Source organism: Neofelis nebulosa, chromosome 3 (genome assembly GCF_028018385.1).
Source record: "Neofelis nebulosa isolate mNeoNeb1 chromosome 3, mNeoNeb1.pri, whole genome shotgun sequence".
NCBI classification, from domain to species: Eukaryota; Metazoa; Chordata; class Mammalia; order Carnivora; family Felidae; genus Neofelis; species Neofelis nebulosa.
Window position 1 is genome coordinate 51,694,395 of NC_080784.1, and position 23,167 is coordinate 51,717,561.

The window sequence follows — 23,167 nt, forward strand, 5'->3', positions numbered from 1 at the left end:
ACTTTATTTACTCATCAGTTGATGGACATTTGGATTGTTTCCACTTTGGGGCTATTGTGCACAGTGCTTTGAACTGTGAAGTTTTTGTGTAGACAGATTCTCTTGGGATATACCTAGGACTGGAATTGTGGGTTATATGATAATTCAGTGTTTAACATTTTGAAGAACTGTCAAACTGTTTTGCATTTTGCAAACCCACAAATGTATGAGGGATCCAATTGCTTCACATTATCACCAACACTTGTTATTATTCATCTGTTTAACTATAACCATCCTAGTGGTTGTAAAGTGGTATCTCATAGTTTTGATTTATATCTCCTTAATGACCAATGATGTTGACCATATTTTCATGTGCTTTTTGACCATTTGTATGTATTTTTGGAGGAACATCTAGTGAAATTGTTCATCTATTTTTTTAAATGAGTTTTATTTTTTAGTATTGAATTGTAAGAGTTCTTTATGTATTCTAGATAAAAGTGCCTTGTCAGATATAGAGTTTCCATATATTTTCACATTCTTGGTGGTAACCTTTGAAGCACACAGTATTTTAAATTTGATGACATCATTTTTGTTGTTGTTGCTTTTGGTGTCATAGCTAAGAAACCATTGTCCAATTCAAAGTCACACAGATTTATATTTCTTTTCTTCTGAGAGTTTCATAATTTCAGCTCTTACATTTAGGTCCCTGATCCATTTTGAGGTAATTTTTGTATATAAGATAGGAGTCCAATATCATTTTTTTGCAGGTGGATATCTAGTTCCAGCACCATTTGCTGAAAAGACTATTCTTTGCTTATTGAATTTTCTTGTCAACTTTCTCAAAACTCAGTTGACTGTAAATGAATGACTGGACTTATTTCTTGACTCTTGGTTCTATTCCATTGATCTATATGTCTATCTAAATGCCAGTACCACATAATCTTGATACAATTTGACAGTAAATTTTGAAATTGGGAAGTGTGAATCCTCCAACTTTGTTCTTCTTCTTTTTTTTTTTTTAAAGATTGTTTTGTCTGTTCTGGGTCCCTTACATTTCTATAGGAATTTGAGGATCACTTTATTAACTTCTGCAAAAAAAAAAAAAAAAAAAAAAGCAGCTGGAATTTTAATAAGAATTACTTTGAATCTGTAGATCAGTTTGTTGAGTGTTGTCATTTTAATGATATTAAATCCTCCAATCCATGAATATGAGATGTCTTTCCATTTACTTAGGTATTTTATTCATTTTGATGCTATTGTACGCAGAATTAGTTGTTGAATTTTTTTTTTTTTTTTTTTTTTTTTTTTGCGTCATTGCTAGTGGATGGAAATAAAATTTAATTCTGTATGTTGATTTTGGTGTTCTGCAACCTTGGTGAACACAATTCTAATAGTTTTGTGTTTGTGCATGTGCTCATGTGGATTTGTTCAGATTCTTTAATACTCAACATCATGTCATCTGCAAACATGTTATTTTCCTTTTTCCTTCCCAGTCTGAATGCCTTTTATTTCTTTAACTTGCTTTATGGTTGTCCTGGCTGGAACCAGAGCAAACTTTCTTGTGTTGTTGCTGATCTTAGTGGCAAAGCTCTCAGTCTTTAACTACTAAGTATGATGTCAGCTGTGGATTTTTCATAGATGTTCTCTATCAAGGTAAGAGAGTTTGCTTCTGTTCTTGGTTTATTCAGTGTTCTATATCACAAAAGGGTGTTGGATTTTGTCAAATTCTTTTTCCTGTCTATTAAAGTAATCCCATGGATTTTGTCATTTACTACTATGGTATATTACATTGATTTTCACATATTCAGTGAACCTAGCTTTCCTGAGATAAATCCCACTTGGTCATGGTATAAAATCCTTTTTATATGTTGTTGAAATCAGTTTGCTAGTATTTTGTTGAGGATATTTACATCTATACTCATAAGGGATGTTGATCTGTAGTTTTCTTGCAGTGTCTTTGTCTGGTTTTGGCCTTACAGAATGAATTGGGAAGTGTTTCCTTCTTTTTCTAATTGAGTGTGTGAAGGATTAGAGTGAGTGTGTGTATGTGTGTGTTAATTAGTTTTGAAACACTTGGTAGAATTTACCAGTGCAGTCATCTGACTTTGTGGGAAGATTTTGACTACTAATTCAGTACCTTTACTTGCTATAGACCTGTTCAGATTTTCTGTTTCTTCTTGAATCAGATTTGGTAGGTTGTTCTAGGAATTTGTCATTTCATGTAGGTTTTATAATTTGTTGGCATATTGTTGTTCCCTTTTTATTTCTGTTAGGTCAGTAGTAATGCCCTCTCTTTCATTCCTGATTTTAGTTTTGAGTCTTCCCTCATTTTGCTTGTCAGTCTACCTAAAAGTTTCTCAATCCTATTGGCCTGTTTCAAAGAACAAATGTATTATTTTGTTGGTTTTCTCTATTATGTTTCTATTTTGTGCTTCATTTATTTCTCCTCTATATTATTTCATTTTCTTTCTTCTGCCTGCCTTGGAGTAAGTTTGCTCTTTTTCTAGAGTTTTTAAGGTACAAGGCTAGAGTATTGATTCGTCTGTTTTTTTTTTTCTTTTTTCAGTAGAGACACAGCAATAAATTTCTCTCTGAGCACTCTGAGCACTTCTTTATCTTCATCTCATATGTTTTGGTATGTTTTGTGTGTTTGTGTGTGTGTTTGTGAGTGTCTGTGTGTGTTTTAATCATCTCAAGGTATTTTCTAATATCCGTCATTTCTTCTCTGACTCATTGGTTAGGACTCTTAATTTCCATATGTTTGTGAATTTTCCAGTATTTTCTGTTCTAATTCATTCTAATTCATTCATTTCTAATTCATTCTGCTGTGTTTGGAGAGCCTACTTTGTATGATTTAAAAATTATTGAGACTTGTTTTGTGGCCTAACATATGTCTGTCCCAGAAAATGTTCCACATACACTTGAAAAGAATGCGTGTTCTACTGTTGTTGAGTGGAACATTCTTAAGCTGTTTATTAGGTTTAGTTGGTTTATGATGTTCACGTCTTTTTTCTTATTAGTCTTCTGTCTGGTTGTTTTATCTACTGTTAAAAGTGAGTATTGAAGTCTCCAGCTATAACTGTTGAATTGTCTATTTCTCCTTTCAATTCTGTCAGTTTTTGTGTCATGTATTTTGGCATTCTGTTGTTTGGTGTGTATGTGTTTTTTTTTGTTTTTTTTTTTTCCTCATGTGTTATCCCTTTTGTCATTGTAAAATGTCCTTTTTTTGTCCCTCCTTACAAATTTTGTTTAAGTCTATTTTGTCTGATATTAGTATTGCCACTCAGGTTTTCATTTGCCTATGCTTACATAGTATATCTTTTACCATTCTTTTACTTTCAACCTCTTCATGTCTTTGAATCTAAAATGTATTTCTTATAGACAGTATACAGTTGGATCATGTTTTTATTTCATCCATTCTGCCCGTCTCTGCTTTTTTTATTGGAGTGCTTAATCCATTTAAATTTAATATAATTATGATGAGGTAGGATTTACATCTGCCATTTTGTTATTTGTTTGTCATGACTTGTGTCTATTTTGTTCCCCTTATTGCTTGGTTACTTCCTTCTTTTGTGTTAAATAGATATTTTCTAGTATATCAGTTTAAATCTCTTGTCATTTCTTTTACTATGTTTTTTTTTCAGTTATTGTCTTAGTGGTTGCCCTGAGGATTACCATTAACTTATAATTATGTAATTATAATTATTTAATTTATAATAGCTTAGTACAGATTAATAGCCACTTAATTTCAATAATATAGAAAAACCTGCCTTCCTTATAGCTTCATTCCTTCTCCTTTGTGCTATTATTGTCACACAAATTATACGCTACACATTGTGTGCCTATCAACTTTGATTTATAATTATTGCATTATCTAATTTGAAATCAAATAGGGATAAAAGTAGTTCCAAACAAAAAAATATTTTTATACTGTGTTTTGTCATTACTTCATCATTGCAGTGATGGCATAAACAGTTACTGGCACTGTTTATTTCTTTTTGTGTATTTGTATTACTATTTTGTGTCCTTTCATTTCATCTAAAATAATTCTCTTAGCTTTTCTTGTAGGTCAGGTCAGCTGACAGCAGATTCTATCCAGTTTGACAATGTCTTTCTTTTTTTTTTTTTTAATTTTTTTAATGTTTATTTATTTTTGAGAGAGAGAAACAGAGCACAAGTGGGGGAGGAGCAGAGAGAGAGGGAGATAGAATCAGAAGTAGGCTTCAGGCTCCAAGCTGTCACCAGAGAGCTGTCAGCCCCCAGCATGGGGCTTGAACCCACAAACTGTGAGATCATGACCTGAGCCGAAGTCAGATGCTTAACTGAGTGAGCCACCCAGGCACCCCAGAGTTTGATAGTGTCTTAATGTCTCTTCCATTTTGGAAGGATAGTTTTGCTGGATATAGAGTTTTTGATTGACATTCTTTTTTTCTCCCCAGCACTTTGAATATATCATCTTACTGCCTCTACTGACTGTTTCTAATGAGAAATCAGCCATTAATCTTACTGAGTATTCCTTGTACATAATGAGTCACTTTTTTCTCTTGCTGCTTTCAAATTTTCTTAGTCTTTGATTTTCAACAGTTTATGTTTCTACGTGTGGATCTCTCAAAATTTACATTACATAAAGACTTCTGAGCTTCTTGGGTGTGTAGATTAATGTTTTCTTATAAAATTTGGAAACTCGCCATTATTTTTTCAAATATTCTTTCTTAACTTTCTGTTTCTCATAATAAATCATCTCAATTGACCTGTCTTTAGTTTTCTCCTGCCAGTTCTGATGTTGAGCCTCTTTAGTAAATTCTTCCTCTCACTTTTTGTACTTTTCAACTCCAAAATTTCTATTTGATTTTTTCTTATAATTCCTGTCCTTTATTGATGTTTTGTTTGATAAGGCATTTTTCTCAGTCTTTCCTTTAGTTCTTTAGACATATTTTGTCTGCTTCTTTGAATATCTTTAAAATAGCTATTTTAAATTTGTGTCTGGTAAGTCCACAAATTTCTTCAAAGACATTTATTGATGGCTTTTTTTACTATGCATATGTCATACTTCTTATTTCTTTGCATGGTTTATAAATTTTATTTTTCAAATTGGGCACTTCTTAAATAATGTAGAAATCTGGAAATCAGATTCCTCCTTACCCTTGGATTTGTTGTTATTAGTGTTTGATATTGTTGGTCTTTCTTTGTTTAGTGACTTTCTTGAACTAATCCTATATACAGTGTGTGGCTACTGAAGTTTCTTGTTAGCTTAGTTGTCAGCTAATTATTGGACAGAGATTTCCTTAGATGTCTGGAACAATAAGTTTCCCAGCTTTGTAGAGGGGCTCTGAATGTGTATTATGGTATGCTTTTAATGCTCAGGTAGGCATTTCATAATTCTGCCTTTGCCTTCACTTTCTCTTTACACCATGCCTCAAGGTCAGCCAGAAGTGAGAGCTTAGGAGTTTCACATGTACGTTACTCTGATCATGCACATGGACCTAGGCATATACACAGCCCTACACATGCACCTGGCCTAAAAGGCCAAAAATATGTCAAAGCATTTTTTTTTTAAGTAGGCCCATGCCCAGTATAGGGCTCAAAGTCATAACCCTGAGGTCAAGAGTTGCATGCTTTACAAGTGCCCCTGTCAAAGCTTTTCAGAGATACTGATAGACATCTCATTCCTCAGCTTTTTAAATATTTTGATCAATTGCTTGTTTGCCCCAACTGTTGTCATTACCTCAGTTAATATTAATGGTGTTGTTAAATGACTGCCTCTGATTGTTTTCAACAAACCACCACCCTTTTTCTCCCCTCCCAGGGAAAAGGCTATTCACCCTGAATGAGGTCTGAATCAATAAGGACAAGACTTGCACATGGGAGTTGGCAGAGAATTGACAGGTCAAATGATGACAGTTCTCTTTGAATGGTGTTTTAGAGAACTCTAAACCTGTTTTACCCCCTCCAGTGGCTACTAGGCTACACCTGGTTTCCACTGTGATTGCAGGAATATTGGTTTTCAAGTCTACTGTGCTGCTGGGATGATGGGAATGGGTGTAGGTCTGGTTAAAATGTCAAATATCTCTTATTAAAATTTAGCATTTTTTCTTGAATAAGTACTCCTCGGATTGTTGCAAGCCTTTTGTTAATTTCCAGAGTTCTGAAAACGTTGATTCTAATAATTTTTGCCAGTATTTTTATGGTAGAGCTGCTTTTGCTCTTGTTGCATTTATGAAGGACTGGCTTTTCAGAGGCCCTTACTCTGCCATTCCCATTGACATCACTCCAGCCAAACAGGTTTCAAAGGAAACCCTAATCCCCCCAATAGAGTTGTCCTCAAAAAATAAACATGGAAGACAAACATAAGCATACAAGGACTGGGAAGAATAGCATCAATAAACCTGCAGTAATAAAAACTTCTTGATGAAGAAATACTGCCAAAAATTAAATTAAAAATGTAGAATTTGGGATTAACTGGAGAGGCACAAGAAGGGTCTTTTAGGGAGCATGAAAATAATCTATTATACTAATTTGAGCAATGGTCATATGTGTGTATACACAGTCAAAAGTCATTGAAATATATATTTAAGAGTAGTGTACTTTACTGTAGGTAAAATATGTTTTAATTAAAAACAAAAAATGTATGGAGTGGAAAACCTGGGGAACTGTATGGTAAATCTTGAATCCATTCAAATTTAGAACTTTGAGTAAACAACTATGGGAATTATGAATCCAGAACAGATTACAAATGTTAACTATGCAAAAATATATTCCAAATATCAGGAGTGGGGTATAAAGGCCAGGGAGAGAGATGGGGAAAGTATAGTATATGTATGCATATGAGTTATCTATTGCTGCATAAGAAATAACATAAGATCTAGGGGTGCCTGGGTGGCTCAGTTGGTTAAGCATCCGACTCTTGATTTAGGCTTTAGGTCATGATCTCATGGTTCAGGAGACTGAGCCCCGCACTGGGCTCTGTGCAGACAGTGCAGGGCCTGCTTGGGATTCTCTCTCTCTTCCTCTCTCTCTCTGCCCCTCCCCTGCTCACACTCTTTCTCTTAAAATAAATAAACATTAAAAAAAAAAAAAGAATATCAGATCTTAACAACTTGAAACCTAAATATTTATTGTCTCAGTTTCTCTGGGTCAAGAGTCCAAGAGCAGCTTAGATCTTTCTGGTTCAGGGTGTTCTCAGGAGGTAGCAGTCATTGGGAGTCTTAACTAAGACCAGAGGACTCCCTTCCAGGGTGATTCACTTGCATAGCTGTTAGTAGAATGACTCCGTTTTTTGCCATATAAGTTTATCCATAGGTCTGGTTGAGTGGTCTCACAGCATGGCAACTAGCTTCCCTCAGAACCAACTTTCAGAGCAAGGCAGAAACTGTGATGTCATTTGTGACCTAGCACAGAAGTCACAGACTGTCATTTCTGCCATAGTCTGTTAGTTGCATAAACCAACCCTCAAGCAGTGTTGGAGGGGATTACACAAAAGGAGGAAGACAAAGAGGATTATTAGGGGTCATCTTAGAGCCTGGCCACCACAGCCTGCTAATTCCTCAGCTTTTTAGCCAGGAGCCATTACATTCTGGCCAGAAGTCAGAAAGTAATGCTTCCAGCCTCCCAGTGCTTTTGTATAATCCTTTTTCTTGTTTTAATGCATTTTTTTAGGTACCTTATTTGAATTTGCTAAATTCACAGAAGCATTTACTAAAGTTGAATTGATCTTTATTTACACTCTAGTTTATTAAAAATTTTTTTCTTACATCTAAATCAGACTGAATTTTATGTTTTTATTTTTTAAAATTCTGTCTGTAGTATGTCATTTTAGTAATTCTGCCTGTCCTATGTCTACATATGCTTGGAATGATCTTGTTATGAGTATAGTTATATTTTAGTGGTGAGACTTTGGATGCGTGTAGGGGTGGGGGGTTTTTGGGGTTTTTGGTTTTGTTTTAGATGTGTATGTTTTTTATTATTTATTTATTTATTTATTTATTTATTTATTTATTTATTTTGAGAGAGAGAGTGCACTGCATGAGCAGGGGAGGGGCAGAGAGAGAGAGAGAGAGAGAGAGAGAGAGGGAAAGAAAGAATCCCAAATAGGCTCTGCACTGTCTGCACAGAACCCAACATGGGGCTTGATCTCACGAACCATGAGATTATTACCTGAGCCAAAATCAAGAGTTGGACAAGTTGGACACTTAACTGACTGAGCCACCCAGGTGCTCCTGTGTTTTGTTTTGTTTTAATTAGTTTTCCTCTTATTTTTTTTCCTTTTGAATTGCTTATAATTTTTTTTTATAATGAGCATGTATTTCAAAATGAAAGACTTTCAAAAATAAGTTTTATAGTATTCAGTAATCATGAGAATGTAAGGAGACATTCTCATCACTTGGTTAGAGTATAAAATGTGGTACAATCCTCTTCGGTATTGTCACAAACTTAAATGCTCATATACTATGAATCAAAAATTCCATTCTTGTGACTCTCTCCTAAAATATCCATTCATATGCACAGAGATATGCATAGAGTGCTTATTTCATCATCATGTGTAATTAAACCATAATTATCCTGTATCGTGTGTGTGTATATGTGTGTGTGTGCATATATATATATATATATATATATATATTTTTTTTTTATATATCATGTATGTCATGTATATATCATGTATAATTAAACCATTAGCAACAACTGAAATGTTCAGTAACAGGTAGATATGTAGGTGGATTGTGGTGTAGAATATTACATAGCCATTAGAATGATGAAAATTCATTATGTACTACATGAGAAAATTCCAAGGCATTATGTGCAAAACATTACTTATTATGTATAGAATAACTACAAATATGTGTTTTTTTTTAAAAAAACTATATATATATACAGATACATGTTTATGTCTTAAAAGACATAAGTGCATAGGAAAGAGTATGGAAGGTTTCATGCCAAATAAACAAGGATATTTCTAGGATAGGGAATAAGAGAAAAGTTGAGATGGAGGATGGACTTTTTTCTGCATGTTAATGAATTATTTTTATGGAGAATGCGTTTTTTATTTCATTTTTTTTAACGTTTATTTACTATTGAGAGACAGACACAGAGCATGAGCAGGGAAGGGGCAGAGAGAGGGGGCGACACAGAATCTGAAGCAGGTTCCAGGCTCTGAGCTGTCAGCACAGAGCCTGACGTGGGGCTTGAACTCACAAACTGTGAGATCATGACCTGAGCTGAAGTCGGATGCTTAATTGACTCAGCCACCCAGGCGCCCCTGTGGAGAATTGTTTTAACTTAAAACTTTTGAGATACAACTCTGGTTACACTGTGGAAGGTAAATTATAGAGATGACTGCAGTTCTCAGGTAGAAAATTACTTGAAGAATCACATTTTACTTTTTCAACTGTGCAATGATCTTGTAATAAAAAAGATCTGATCATGAGGATTTTGTACTTTGTGGATCTTAGATGGCTTGTTCTTGTATCAAAGTTATTTCAATTCTCCAGGCAAAAGGGGGTGAGATTCCAAACTGCAGACATGAGAATTAGAACATAAAGAGAATTTTAAGAAGTGATTGGATATAGTAAGCATGTGAGATTTGGAGGAAAGAATAGAATGGTAGGTAAAATTGAGATGTGGGGGGGGGGGGACACAGAAGAAGAGCAGATTTAAAGGAGGAGGATAATGAATTAAATTAATGATATTGAATACCTGTTGCAAAATTTCATGAAACTATCTAGCAGATGGTTGAAATAACAGTCTGGTGCTCTGGAAGTCATCGACACTTAGAATTTTAACGTCACGATTATTGACCGTTGAGATGACCAGAGGAAGAGTGTGTAGAGTAAGAGAAGATTCTTAGAGATGGAACCCTTGGGACACTAGCATTTAAGGAGCTAGCAAAGCAGTCCCTGAAGCTGACTGAAAACTCGCACTGGGCAGTTGTACCTGGCATTTCAAAGATGAAGATGATGGGAGTGGTCAGTAGTTGTGGCTTTCCACAGGACGCGGAAGGAAAACATTTAAATTGTAGCATTAGGGATTTTGACCAGATTGGGTTGTGGTAGAGAGCCCTCTAGTGGAAGGGAGCGTGGCATTTGAGGAACTGGAAGGAGCATGACAAAGCTGAAGCTCAGAAAAGAATGTGCATGAGACTGGCATTTTTTTGTCCTTTGTGATCCATCACTTTCTTATTGGAAAGAAATTAATGGGGGTTAGTTGTAGTCTCTGAGTGTATGAAAGTTATATGTAAATTTTTCTTTTCTTCTGCCCTGTGAAAGGTGGAGAAGGGGTTATGAGGAGCTAAAACATGTGGAGAATGACTTTTTATTTTTTTCAGCAGTGGGAGGGGAGTTAGGGAGTTTTTCTCCCAAGAAGGAGTACCAAAGCAGACAAAAGCAGCAGGGCTTTCTGACACCTACCTCAGTTGAAGCATGGACCAACTCAGCTGAACCATGGACCAAAGGCATGGACCAGCCACAGAAGGATGCATGTTAAAGGAACCTCACCTATCAGCAAGCTGCTAACCAAGAAAAATGACTGTGAAATGTGTTATTGTACATACTCAGCTTTTGTAGTACCTCTTCTGGAAAAAACTACTTGCTTTATTACTTTGTTTTCTGTATTTAGTATATGAAAATGAATTAAATTTACAGGGAAGAAGTTCTTTGTTTATTATCTGCACACATAAAAGACTAGACAGGAGGATATTCTTTATTATCTTCTTTTGTTTTATAAATTAATAATTACATATGGAGAAAATTGTGGAACAACATAAATTAACAGTTAACATTACTTACCTCAGTGGAATTGGTGAGGGAAGGCTGAAATTAACTTCTTTTTGAACATCTCTGTTGTTTAGCATCATTACAGTGTTTTTAAAGCAACCAACAAAGTATGTAGTGTTTATAAGGAAAGGCTAAATATAAAATAAACTAATACATATTTGTAGAAAGATTAAGAAAATAATGTAGAGGTATACAATGTATGAAAAATATGCCACTCTGAATTCCTATTGTGTATCTTTCTATATATAAGGTTTTGTTACTTCACAAAACAATGTAGATTATGTAAAAATATATTCATCAAACTATATGATTAATGACTTCTTATAAAGTGAATATACACATATAAAGCTTAATGATTTCTATAAAGTGAGTATACACATATAACTGTCATCCAGATCAAGATCAGTAATGATGCCAATCACTACATAACCCTTCTTTATACTTCCTCTCCTAACTGTAGGTAACCACTATTCTGATTGCCACCCATATAGATAAATTGTGTCTGTTTTTTAGCTGTATATGCATTGAGTCATATAGTTGTGTGTGGCTTTTTTATGTGCATCTAACTTTTTTGGGCCTATATTATTTTTGTGAGATTTATTCATATGGTTGCATATAACAGTGGTTTGTTTATCCTTTTGCTATTTGGTATGGTAGTCTCTAGTTGAATGTATAAATCATTATTTTTATGTATTCTCCTGTTGATAGACATTTGAGTTGTTTCAGATTGGGGATCGTTATGAATAAATGCTCCTGTGGGTCTGTACATGTACAAGATGTACATGCCTTTTGCACACACTTCTATTGAGTATGTACAAATTGCTGTATATCAAGGAAAGAAATTACTAGGTCATACGGTATGCATTTATTCACCTTTAGTAGATACTGCCCAGTTGTTTTCCAAAGTGGCCCTGACTTCTTACCCTTCCATCAGCAGTATGAGAGTTCCATATATTGTACGTTGTTGCCAGCCATTTGGTATTGATGCCTTTTTGTTTGTTTGGTTTGTTATTATTTGTTTTTGATGGCTGTTTTTGAATATTTTTAAAAGTCTGCCCAGGGGCACCTGGGTGACTCAGTCAGTTAGGCACCAACTTCAGCTCAGGTCATGATCTTGCAGTTCGGGAGTTTGAGCCCCATGTCGGGCTCTGTGCTCACAGCTCCGAGCCTGGAGACTGCTTTGGATTCTGTGTCTCTGGCTCTCTCTGCCCCTTCCTGACTCATGCTCTGTCTCTCTCTTTTTTTCTCTCTCAAAAATAAATAAACATTAAAAAAAAAAAGTCTGCCCAATATTTTATTATGTGACTAGATCATAATTTAATCTCCTTTGATGGGCTTTTCCCCTCTTCCTCCACTACAGCACCACCAGAACCTGGACAGTTCCAATATCTACTGGCTCTGTGATCTGTGTGCAGATTTAATACTGAAAGTTTCAGAATCTCTGTATATTCTTTTTTTTATTTTCTCAACAGATTTTTCTCAAATTACCTCTGGTTTCGAGTAGTATGGTGCCAATACGAAGAATCCATATTAAATATTTTCGTTTTATGACCTGAAAGCCAATTTTGATTTCATAGTGGGAAATGGTTGTTTTTTTCACTCTTGTTTAACAGTAGTGTAAAAGGTAGTATAATATCTGAAACTAGACTCTTGGTGAAAGCATTGCTAAACACAGCCAATTTAATTATCCAGAATAATTTGCATTCTCTTAGAACAAGCATACAGTGCTAGCTGCCAACACCTGCATCACATACATCTTCAGTCTACTGGAAAACTACTGTGAATTACTTGATAATGTAATCACTTAGGTTTTAGAACCTATTTGACTTTCACCCTTGAAAGTGAAGGGTATTTCCAATCAGAGAAATTTTCTTCGAACCCCAACCTTTCTTTTAACAAATCTCCTTTCCCTGGTTTCCTGAAATATTCTATTAACATTGGTTTTTAAAGTATGAAACTCCAGGGGCTTGCTTTTAATGAGTTAAATGTGATCACCAGACCTCCAGCTTCTTCTCATGTTAGGAGGTGTGATTACTTCCATGATAGCACCCTTCCTATTGTGCATTATGGTTTTAAACAGGTGTTGGCACAGGTGGCATTCGGTACTATCCAGTTACCATAAGTAATTCCTTGGGAGAATTTAGATACTGTTAACCCTCTGTGAGAACTGAGGGGTCTTTTGGAAGTTGCCTTATGAGTGTATAAGAGAGTTTTATCTTTCCTATTATTCTTTGCTTTTGCCAGTTGTATATTGAATTATTCATTTTGGAATAGCTACAATGACCAGAAGAAGCATGATTCTCATACTAGTAAGTTTTAGACATGTGTTTTTACTTTCAGATGTGGAGGTTTTTCACATTTCTAATTAATTGCTGTCAGGAACTTTTTAGAGGTAGTTGAAAACTGCTTTACATTCTATTCAGTTTTTTTACTGTTATAAGTCTGTGTCTTAGAAGAATGTCTTTACCTCTTGAGATTTCTTAAGAGGTCATCCTGCAGCTTAATTCTAAAATTCTTTCAATTCTTCATTACCTGTACTAATAGTAACACGTCTGAAAACACCTACGTAAATTAACAAATAAGCCAGAAACCTTATTGAAAAGGTTTTCATGACCTCTCCTTTCTCAGTCCCTAAATCTTTTTCATCAGTATTGATAATGAATAGTAAAACTTGCTGGCTTCATTTTTTTTTTTTTCTTCTCAGTATCAGGTAAAAGTTCTAATATTCTCAACCAGGATTGGGGTATAGGTGGTGATAGAAGGAGCACAAATCTAATAGACTTCTGACATATAACTATTAATTAGGAATCTCTTCATTTATCTCACATGAATCTAGCTTATAGATTAATTTTAGAGACCACTTTCAAGTCTCAGTTAATAAAATGCTTTCACCTCTAGTAGATCATTGCTGAGTATATTCTAGCCAGGGCGGGCGGTCAGCCTTTACAAAGAAGTGTTATCATGAGAGAGTTTGCTCGAGGTGCTTCCTTATAGAGTAACACAGAGAATAAAACACCCACTAACCTAGGACCAACATAGCCCTCAGCTTCCCTGTAATTTCAGTACCCGCAACAGCTGTTTCTCTTTCTACACAGGGATCAGTCAGAGCCGGATCTCTCATTGGCTGTTGCAGCAGGGATCAGACCTGAGCGAACAGAAGAAAAGAGCATTTTACCGATGGTATCAACTTGAGAAGACAAACCCTGGTAAATATCATTTCCTTATTTTATTGCATCTGAAACAAGACTATAATTAATTACTTTTTTAAATTTGTATGCTGACTTGTCTTCACTAAGGTAGTTTCATACTTTCCTGTTGTTCCTTTTTCCTTCTAAACTGTAAAACCTAAGCCCTGATTATATCAGTTTTTAGTTTAGGGTCTAATACTAGTCCTTTTCACTCCTTCCTCCAAGGCACCTCTTTGTTTCCAGGTTATATGCTTTTTCTAACCATAGTTTGAAAGCAGCAGTGGCTGATTTCTTTTTTCAACTATAGGTTCACATATAAGATTCCATATCTATTTTTTTTCTAAATGTTACTTTAGTTAATAATGTTAATTTCATACTTTTATTTAGTTTATTCTATACTGTATCCAGTGATCTCTGCTAATGATCTTCTATTTCTAATTACCTGGATGATGAGCGTGTCTTTGGACTTTAGATTGAAACTGCCCTGATGACTTTGGCAGCAGCAGTAGGTTGGAAAGTAGAATAAAATCTGAAGGAAAAAAGATCGCGAGAACCTTTATGTCTGAAGTTGCCAGGAGTAGGCAAGATCTGTTGTAGGATACCCTTAACAAGTGGTATATAGAGTCTGATGTTGTATGACAGCCTGTATCAATCTACACACTACACAGACTGGTGGCAGCGAGCCTGATCTCAAGGTTAGCCTTGTGATTGAGCTGTATTCTGTAATAGCACAGCATTAAAGCCATTGCTTATTATAGGTTAAATCATCAGTTGGAATATTGCATATTGAAGACTTAGCTAATAATAGTATTGACTCTGAGATAGAAATAATGTTGCAAAACATATTTATGTGTATGTGAGTGGTAAGTTTTTTGTTTTTGTTTTTTTAAAGATCACATTCCTGATCTGAAAGGCCCAGGCAGGACAAAATAGACAGACCATATCAACATCTCTGCAATGGATTTTTTTTTAATCTACCCTCCCCCAGTTTCTATTTTGAAATGTTTCAGATGTACAGAAAAGTTGAAAGACCAACACAGTGAACACCTGTTTACCCTCTTTTTAGATACAATAATTGTTAACATTTTGCTGTATTTGCTTTATCCCTGTAAAATAAATGAATAAATTTAAAAATCTATTTATGTATATGCATGTATACACCTGTCTTTCTCTTCAGCATTCCTCTCCTGAATAAAAGAATAATCGCCTGAATAACCACAGCCCCTATGGTTATATAATAGATACAAACATCTAGTTTATATTCCTATTTCTCTAGTTGCAAGAATGTCTTTTTTTTTAATCAAATAGTATCTGATATAGGTTGACAAACTGGAATTTGTCATATCTCTTTAGACTCTTAAATCTGGTCACTCAAACTTTTTTTTTTTTTTCATAACATAAACTTTTTAAACTCTCTAACCTTACAGAATGTCCCATATTCTGCATTTTTCTCTTTCCTCTTAGGGTCAATTAAATTATTCCTCTCTAGTGCCTGTATTTCCTGTAAACTACAAGTTAGGATTAGAGGCTTGATTAGATTCAAATTAAACATTTTTGGCAGGAATACTTCATAGATTATTTAGAGAGGGCATGTAGTAATGTCTACAATATACTTTGAAATGCATCAAAATAAAGTGGATAAGGAGGTAGATAATGTGATAAAGTAAATGAGTACAATGTTATATGATATGAATATAGATTTTCATCATAAAATTTCTTCTTTGTTTCTGTATGTTTGAAAATGTTCACAAACATTGGGGCAAAATGCTTTGTGAGTAACATTTACCTCATGTATCAAGGTTTATGTAATGTCAGGTTGTAGCACTGTTCATATGCTAAGTTCAATCATTTGTTAAAGTAAGAACCACTGGATCTTGTCTTTGCAATTTGTAAATAATCTGTAGGGTGTCATTTTGTCACTGGATGAACAGCAAACTTTTGTTAATGGTTTTAGCATCCATTGATGATGCTTACTTAATGAGTTATTCTGTTGGGGATTGCAAAATGGTGTTGATCTTATTTATTTAGTATTCCTTCGACATTTATTAGCTGGCAGTTTTTCTGCAAAGAACCTTCATTTTTAGGTATTCTTATGATAGGTAGATAGGCAAGCAGATCTCTCAAACTAATGACTCTATTGTTGCTGCCATTAGCTAAATGTTCTAAAGGGGCACAATTCAATAGAAATACAATGCAAATGACATGTAATTTAAAATTATCTAGTAGCCACATTTTAAAAAGTAAGAAATAGCTAAAATTAATTTTAATCTATTTTATTTAGCAAAGATATATTGACACTTCAAGTTTAATTCGATACTTTTCAAAATTATTGAGACTTCTTTCTCTTTTTCTTTCTCTTTGTACTGATTCTTTGAAATTCAAGTGTATTTTACACTTGAAGCACACACCATTTTCAACCAGCCACTTTTAGGTGCTCAATAGCCACATGTGGCTAGTGGCTACCCTATTAGACAGTCTTAAGATAAAATCATACTTGAAGCAACACTTAAAACTCAACTCTAAGCAGTCTTCCCAAAGACATCACTTCATCCATGACTCACATACAACAAAGCAAATCAGATGGTGAATGACAAAAACTTGGCACTTGGTCTGCTTAATAGAGCAGTTTAGGCTGATAACAAAGGTTCAGGTAGGTAAATAAGGAGCTATACCTAGGGGGTTCATAAACCTGGCACATCTCAGCAATTGTCTGCCAGGAGGGAACACCCGAGAGATTGTCAAGATATTCCAAAATGTATAGGGCAGAACAGTGAAGAATTTGAAGGACAAATACCAGTCAACTGTGTCAGGCATTCATCCGCTATAAGAAAAGGGATTTTTGTCTCTTGCATTGGCACTTAGAACAGTGCCTTGATATATCATCACAGTTGGTGAGGCTACATTCCTATCTCACACTGGGATTTCAAGGCTGAGCTCTAATTCCAGGAGGAGACTAGGATGCCAGGAAAATAAATTCACCAGAAAGAGGGAGGGGACTAAGGTACAGCTCTCAGGCCACCACAGCCTTGTTGTTGTAGCTGATCTGATAGCACTGCTGACTGCGGAATACTACTATTGGAGTCCAGTTTTTAGCACTGGGGTGATATAGTGTTCTTCTGAAGCTGTTTTATTAAAAATTGTTGAGTGCTTGGCTGAGGAGCCAATGGGACAAAACTGCCATCTGTGGGATTATGATTAAATGTCTCTATGTCAGAATCCCACCCAGATGGAGCAATACAGCCTGGGGTCAGGACCGGTGGGGTACAGAGAGCCCCTAGGTCAGGAAACAGGCCGGCTGGAGAGGGGACCACCCCTCACCCCTCACGCAGTGCACTTTGGTGGGGAACCTGGTGCTAAACCATTCGTAGGTGACCTGCTTCTGGGTCCAGGTTTCCTACATAGCAAAGCAGCTCCCTAGCTGCGTTCTATTGAAAGCCCTCTACACAAGGGTTTGTAAAAGTAAATTTTCTTAACTTAAAAAAGAAGAGGGACACCTGGGTGGCTCAGTCAGTTAAGCATCTGACTTCAGTTCAGGTCATGGGTTCAAGCCCCACGTTGGGCTCTGTACTGACAGCTCAGAGCCTGGAGCCTGCTTTGGATTCTCTGGCTCCCTCTCTGTCTCTACCCCTCCCTTGCTCATGCTTTGTTTCTCTCTCTCTCTCTCTCAAAAATAATCACTAAAAACAAAAAGAAAAATGTTTTGTTTTTTATCTTATTTTTTATTTCAGTTTGTCTTGGGATCAGAGTTCCACTAAACCATTATCAGGAAATTGGAGGAAGGTGGAACTAGGGCATTAAAACAGGAAAATGGGAAAACACTAATAGCATTCATCCAGCTGTTGATAAGGAATTGGTTTCTTTAAGGAACTAGTACCTCCATTTAAAAATAAGTTCCCCTAGGGGCACCTGGCTGACTCATTTGGTAGAGCGTGTGACTCTTGATCTTGGGGTTGTAAGTTTGAGCCCCATGTTGGATGTACAGTTTACTTAAAAGTAAATAATAAATAACTAAATTCCTCTAATTATGTACATTTGGTTTTCAATGAAGTTGTATTGCTGATTGTCCCCTTTTTAAAGGACTTCCTATTTTTATTTGAAAACCAAATCCATATAGGTTCCAAGTTCTTTCTAGTCTGGTTTTCTGTAGGACAAAATTTAAAGTTAGCTGAAGAGAGGAGGATAAGTTTATAATTGTCAACTGGTAGTTTTCATAGCATTAACAGTAATTGGATGTTAGTGATTGAAAGTTAATTTTTAGAAGTTTTTCATTGCATTTTCACCTTTAATATAAGAGCTAATATGGTATAGAATTCTTTCTAGGTATAAATGCATCTTTGTTGACTTTAAAATAACCTTTGATTGTAGCTGAAGAATTAGTATTTTTTCTTCATGGACCTTTGAAACTACTATTCTGTTTAGATAAGATGAACTAAAATTATGTTAACACCTAAAAATAGCTTATGCACTGTCCAGTCATTAGTTGCTTGTAGTACATGGGAATTTTCTTTGCAGGTCATTGCAGGGGTGATTGGAATCTGCCTAAATGCCTCTCAATCAAGAACCAGTTAAATGAATTATAGTATATCTATAAAATGGAATAGTATGGAGACTAAATAGCTAGGTTTTAAAGAGGGCTTTATATGAGTTAAACTTAATATGTAGAAATATCAAATTCTTAAGTGAATAAAGTAAGGTGAAAACATTAGAGTATACTGCCATTTATATAGAGGGAATACATACACACATGTATATGCTTATGTAAACATAGAACATCTCTATCAGGCTGTATTCGGACCTAAGAAAAGTTCTGTGGAGGCTCTGAGAGACTGGGAGTACAAGGTAGCAGGAATACTATTAACTGTATAACCTTTTGTATCTTTATCAATTTTGTACTTGTACTATAATATTCAAAAAGTACATACAAAGTTTCATGGAAAAGAGAGAAGGAGGAAGAAAGGGAAAGAAGGAAGGGAGGGAAGGAGAGAGAGAGGCAAAAAAAAGAAATTAACCTGCCTTGTTAACAGCTTTCAAGATATAAAAACTACAGAACCTAGGTTCACATAGTCAAGACCTGTTTATTGAGAAGTTCTTTTATATCATAATTTTTTACTTGCTCATCAGAATAAATGGAAATGGTACCATCCCATTGCATATATTCTGGGAGGAAAATGCAAAATTAAGAAAAATCATTAAGATGAAAAGTGCTTTTTTTGTAAATATAAGTATTTAGAAAATAAATTTAAAAAATGTTTGTACATTCTGTCCCTCTATTCTTGGGCTCAGATCATTTCTCTCTATATTACCTTGACTGAAGTTCTTTTTTTTTTTTCAACCTTTTCATTCTGGATCCATTTGGATACAGGATTTTGTTTGTTTGTTTGTTTTTTAGTCTCTTTTTAAGTAGACTCAGCAAGAAAAAGAATAGAGTAGATATTTAGGTTGTTTTTACTGATAATCCAGTTGATATAGATATAGTGTAGTTCTCTGATAACAGACACATCATTAGAATTTCCCAGCATATCCCAAAGCCTGCCAAGGAGTATGAATAAAATGGACTGATGGAAACTGATCAAATACATTTTATCTTGTTTCTTATGAAAACATTTACAAGAAAATACCTATTTTTTTTAAAGAAGTGTGTAGTAAATTCACTGTGGTTGACATCAAACCCCCCTTTATTTAATCAAATTAAGCTCAGCAGTCTTTTCCCTTGTCTAATTTAAACATTGCTATAGCAGACAGGGTTTGCTGAGTTCCTCTTGGCTCGTGGTACTGCTCTGCCTCTTTCTAAATTAAACAAATAAAATTTGCCAGGAGGCTCATGCAGGGAGCACATGAAGTAAAATATGGAGAGCAGAAATAATGCCTTCTGTCTTCACTACTGCAGTGTCAAGAGCGTCAGGGAAATCACGTGTGTGACATAGGGGACAATGAGAAATTGCTTTTGAAGAAGCTAGTTTCTCTGAATGGGATAGTATGTTGTAGTCATACTTTTGTTAGTTGATTGGCAAAAGCTCACCCAAAAGTAAACCTGATAAGCAAGAAAATTATCATATATACAAAGAAAACATTTATCAAAATCTAATGATCTTAGCAAATTAGGAAAAGGTTTTTTTCCTTTTCCTCTTGGGTTTAGATTTGCTAGATAAATGTGCAAAATTTTGTTCTTAATGAGAGCCCAGATACAAGATAGAAAAAAATGTTTCTATAAAGAAAATAGGTACACATTTCCCGTAGGGAAAAAAAGTGGGTTCTTTAGCTAATCTAGAACTCCTATATTCAGAGGGGTTTAGAGTCTTACATACATTATTCCTGCATTCTTAGTATCTTTGTATTTTTCTGTCAGAGTCCAGAATTTTGAACCCATTCTTGGATTATTCATTGCTTTCCATCCATGTTGACTAAAGCAAGATTAACTAAGGTTTCTAGAATAAATCTGTGTTTATTGGAGTATTTCCAGAAGAAAAAGGAACAAGAAAAAATACCTCAAAAGTAATGTGATAATACTATATTTCAAATTCAGTATATTTACAAGTTTGAAATTACAGAGTTTCCAGAGTTTCCACCTTGTGCATAAATTATAAATTGCCTTGATTTATTTTAAAGTAACCAGGTCACTACTTAATTTCATCTCTTCTTTTTTTCCCTCCTTCATTCTCTCTCCCTTTCTTTTTCCTTTGTGACCAATTTTATTTCACCTAAGTTTCCTTTTTATAGAAAAACTGGACAATACAGAATATTATAAAGAAGCATAGTTACATGACCAATAAGCCCCAATACCAAGAAAGAGCCATTATTATCAGTTTCTTTTCTTCAACCTCATCTTTGTATTCTTTGTTTTATTTATACCCATTTATCACTCAACTAAGAAAGCATGCCATAGTTTTAATGTGGACTGCTAATTATAATTTATTGACCTATTCCTCATCCTTCATCCACTGAAGCCCTGAAACTTTATCCTTTACCAGAAGCCAGGCTTTGGATGAAAGGACCTACTACTGCCTTAGCCAGTCTGTTTTTACCTCATCTTGATCAGCCTTGATAGCTGCTTGGCTCTGTTTTGAACCTTCTATCATGGCTGTTGAACAAAATTTATATAATGTAACTTAGGTAGATTCTAGAGCCCTTGTTATTCTGTAATCCCTGCTTGCATTTAGAAAATGCAAAGACTCTGAAACACTCCAACCCCATTTTTTTCCTTTGCCTAAACTTTGTTAACTTTGATGCAAATGTAATGTAAATGTAAAACTTTGATGTAAATTTAACATGTAAATGAATGAGTATGGCTGTGTTCCAGTAAAACTTTATTTAAACTATGGCAGCAAGCCATAGTCTGCCTACATTTAAGCCATGAATCTCTAAAGCATTGTGTGATGATACATTTGTCCATTTGAGGAAGAAGGTAAATATTTACTTCACACACAATAGGAAATCATATCTATTGAGGGTTCAAACAATAAGTCTGTAAAAATATTCTGAATGATAACAAAACATGTTGGCCATAAAAGAAGAGGTTGACAAATTTGACTTCATTAAATTTAAGATCAGAAAGCACACCATAAATAAAGATAAAAGGTGAATAACAAACTGGAAAAAAAGTTGCAATCTGTGTAACTAGCAATTGGTATTGTTTTAACACACCAGTAAGGTGAATAACTCAAAAGAAAAGGCAAAAGACATAAATTCACAAGAAAAGTTATGTGAATTTTGGTAAACAAGAAAATATACTCATTAACAGTAAAATCTCAGTATTAAAGGAAATTTTTTTTGCCTGCCAAATTTGTAAATGTGAATAGTTAGTAATACTCATAATCCTCAGTACACTGGGGAATATGGGGAAATAAACAACTGGAGATGGTTGCAATGTCTTACATTTATTTTGTATTATTGTGCAACAGATTACCCTACAACTTAGCAGCCAAAAACAGCAAACATTTATTATCTCACAATTTCTCTGGGTCAGAAATCCAGGAGTGGCTTAGCTAAGGTGGTTCTGCTCAGAGTTCTCATGAGGTTGTAGTTGAGCCATCAACTGACTGGACAGTCTACCTCTAAGGCCACTCTTGTGAGGGTTGGCAGGCCCCAGTTCCTTCCTCCTTATTGCCCAGGGATTTCCAAGTCCTTGCCACATGGGCATCGCCTCTGGCTCCCCAAGTGTCCTTACAACCTGGCAACTATTTTTCCCCCAAGCAAGTCATTCATCTAAGAGGTAGAGCACCTAAGACAGACACCATGGTATATATATTCTATAACCTGATATCAGAAGCGAAGTATCATCACTTCTACCACATGTTATTGGTCACACAGAATAATCCTGGTATAATATGAGAAGGAACTACACAACAGGGTGAATACCAGGAGGCAGGGATCCTTTGGAACCATCTTGGAGGCTGACTGCCACATGGCTATATTGGTACTGTATGCCTAAGGTCTTATTCCTCTCTATCTGCTGGGTTATACTGTTCTCTACATGGTATCTGATGTAGCTAGAATGTCCAGAATGGCTTTTTTTCCTCAATTGTGGCACCTGGGAGCTGGCCAGGCATCTTTTTTGTTTGTTTTATTTTTTTTTCTCATGTGTATTTATTCTTGAGAGAGAGAGAGCCAGTTTTGGTGGGGGGCGGGCAGAGAGACAGGGAGACAAAGAATTGGAAGCAGGCTCCAGGCTCTGAGCTGTCAGCACAGAGCCCAATGTGGGGCTAGAACTCATGAGCCGTGAGATAACGACCTGAGCTGAAGTCGGACACTTAACCAAATGAGCCACCCAAGCACCCCTGACCAGGCATCTTTCACTCCATGTAGCTAACTTGGGCTTCCTTACAGTATCATAGGGTCAGGTTAGTCATACTTCTTATATAGCAACTGGCTTTTCCCAGAACCAGCATTGCGGGAGATCTAGTAAGAAGCCGCAAGGCTTCTTATTAGCTAGCCTTGAACTGTTTCCGTTTTCTGCTGTCAAAACATGTCACAGGACAAACTTACATTCAAGAGCATGATTACCAAGAGGTATGACTTACTGTGAAGGGCCATCTTTGGAAGTATCCCAGGAAGTTAGGCTTTGGAGAGATGATGCTGGCTTGTTCTAAAGCTAGTGGAGGTAATACAAATTGATCTGAGCCTGGATATACTTTGAAGATAAAATTGACAGGGTTTGCTATGGACTGGATATGTGGTATGTCAGAGAAATAGAGAAGTCAAAGATGAATCTGAGAATTTTGCACTGAGTAATTT

The 23,167-nt window shown here is 35.4% G+C and overlaps 1 protein-coding gene across 9 annotated transcripts in view; it reads left to right on the top strand.

Moving 5' to 3' along the window:
• The window catches only part of HMBOX1 (homeobox containing 1), a 184,665-nt gene that overhangs the window by 117,287 nt on the left and 44,211 nt on the right, over positions 1-23,167 (top strand). For all 9 annotated transcript variants that reach the window (XM_058720794.1, XM_058720795.1, XM_058720796.1 and 6 more), the window contains exon 5: positions 13,844-13,954. In XM_058720794.1, the coding sequence (XP_058576777.1) occupies positions 13,844-13,954 (111 nt within the window). The remainder of the gene's footprint in view (positions 1-13,843; positions 13,955-23,167) is intronic.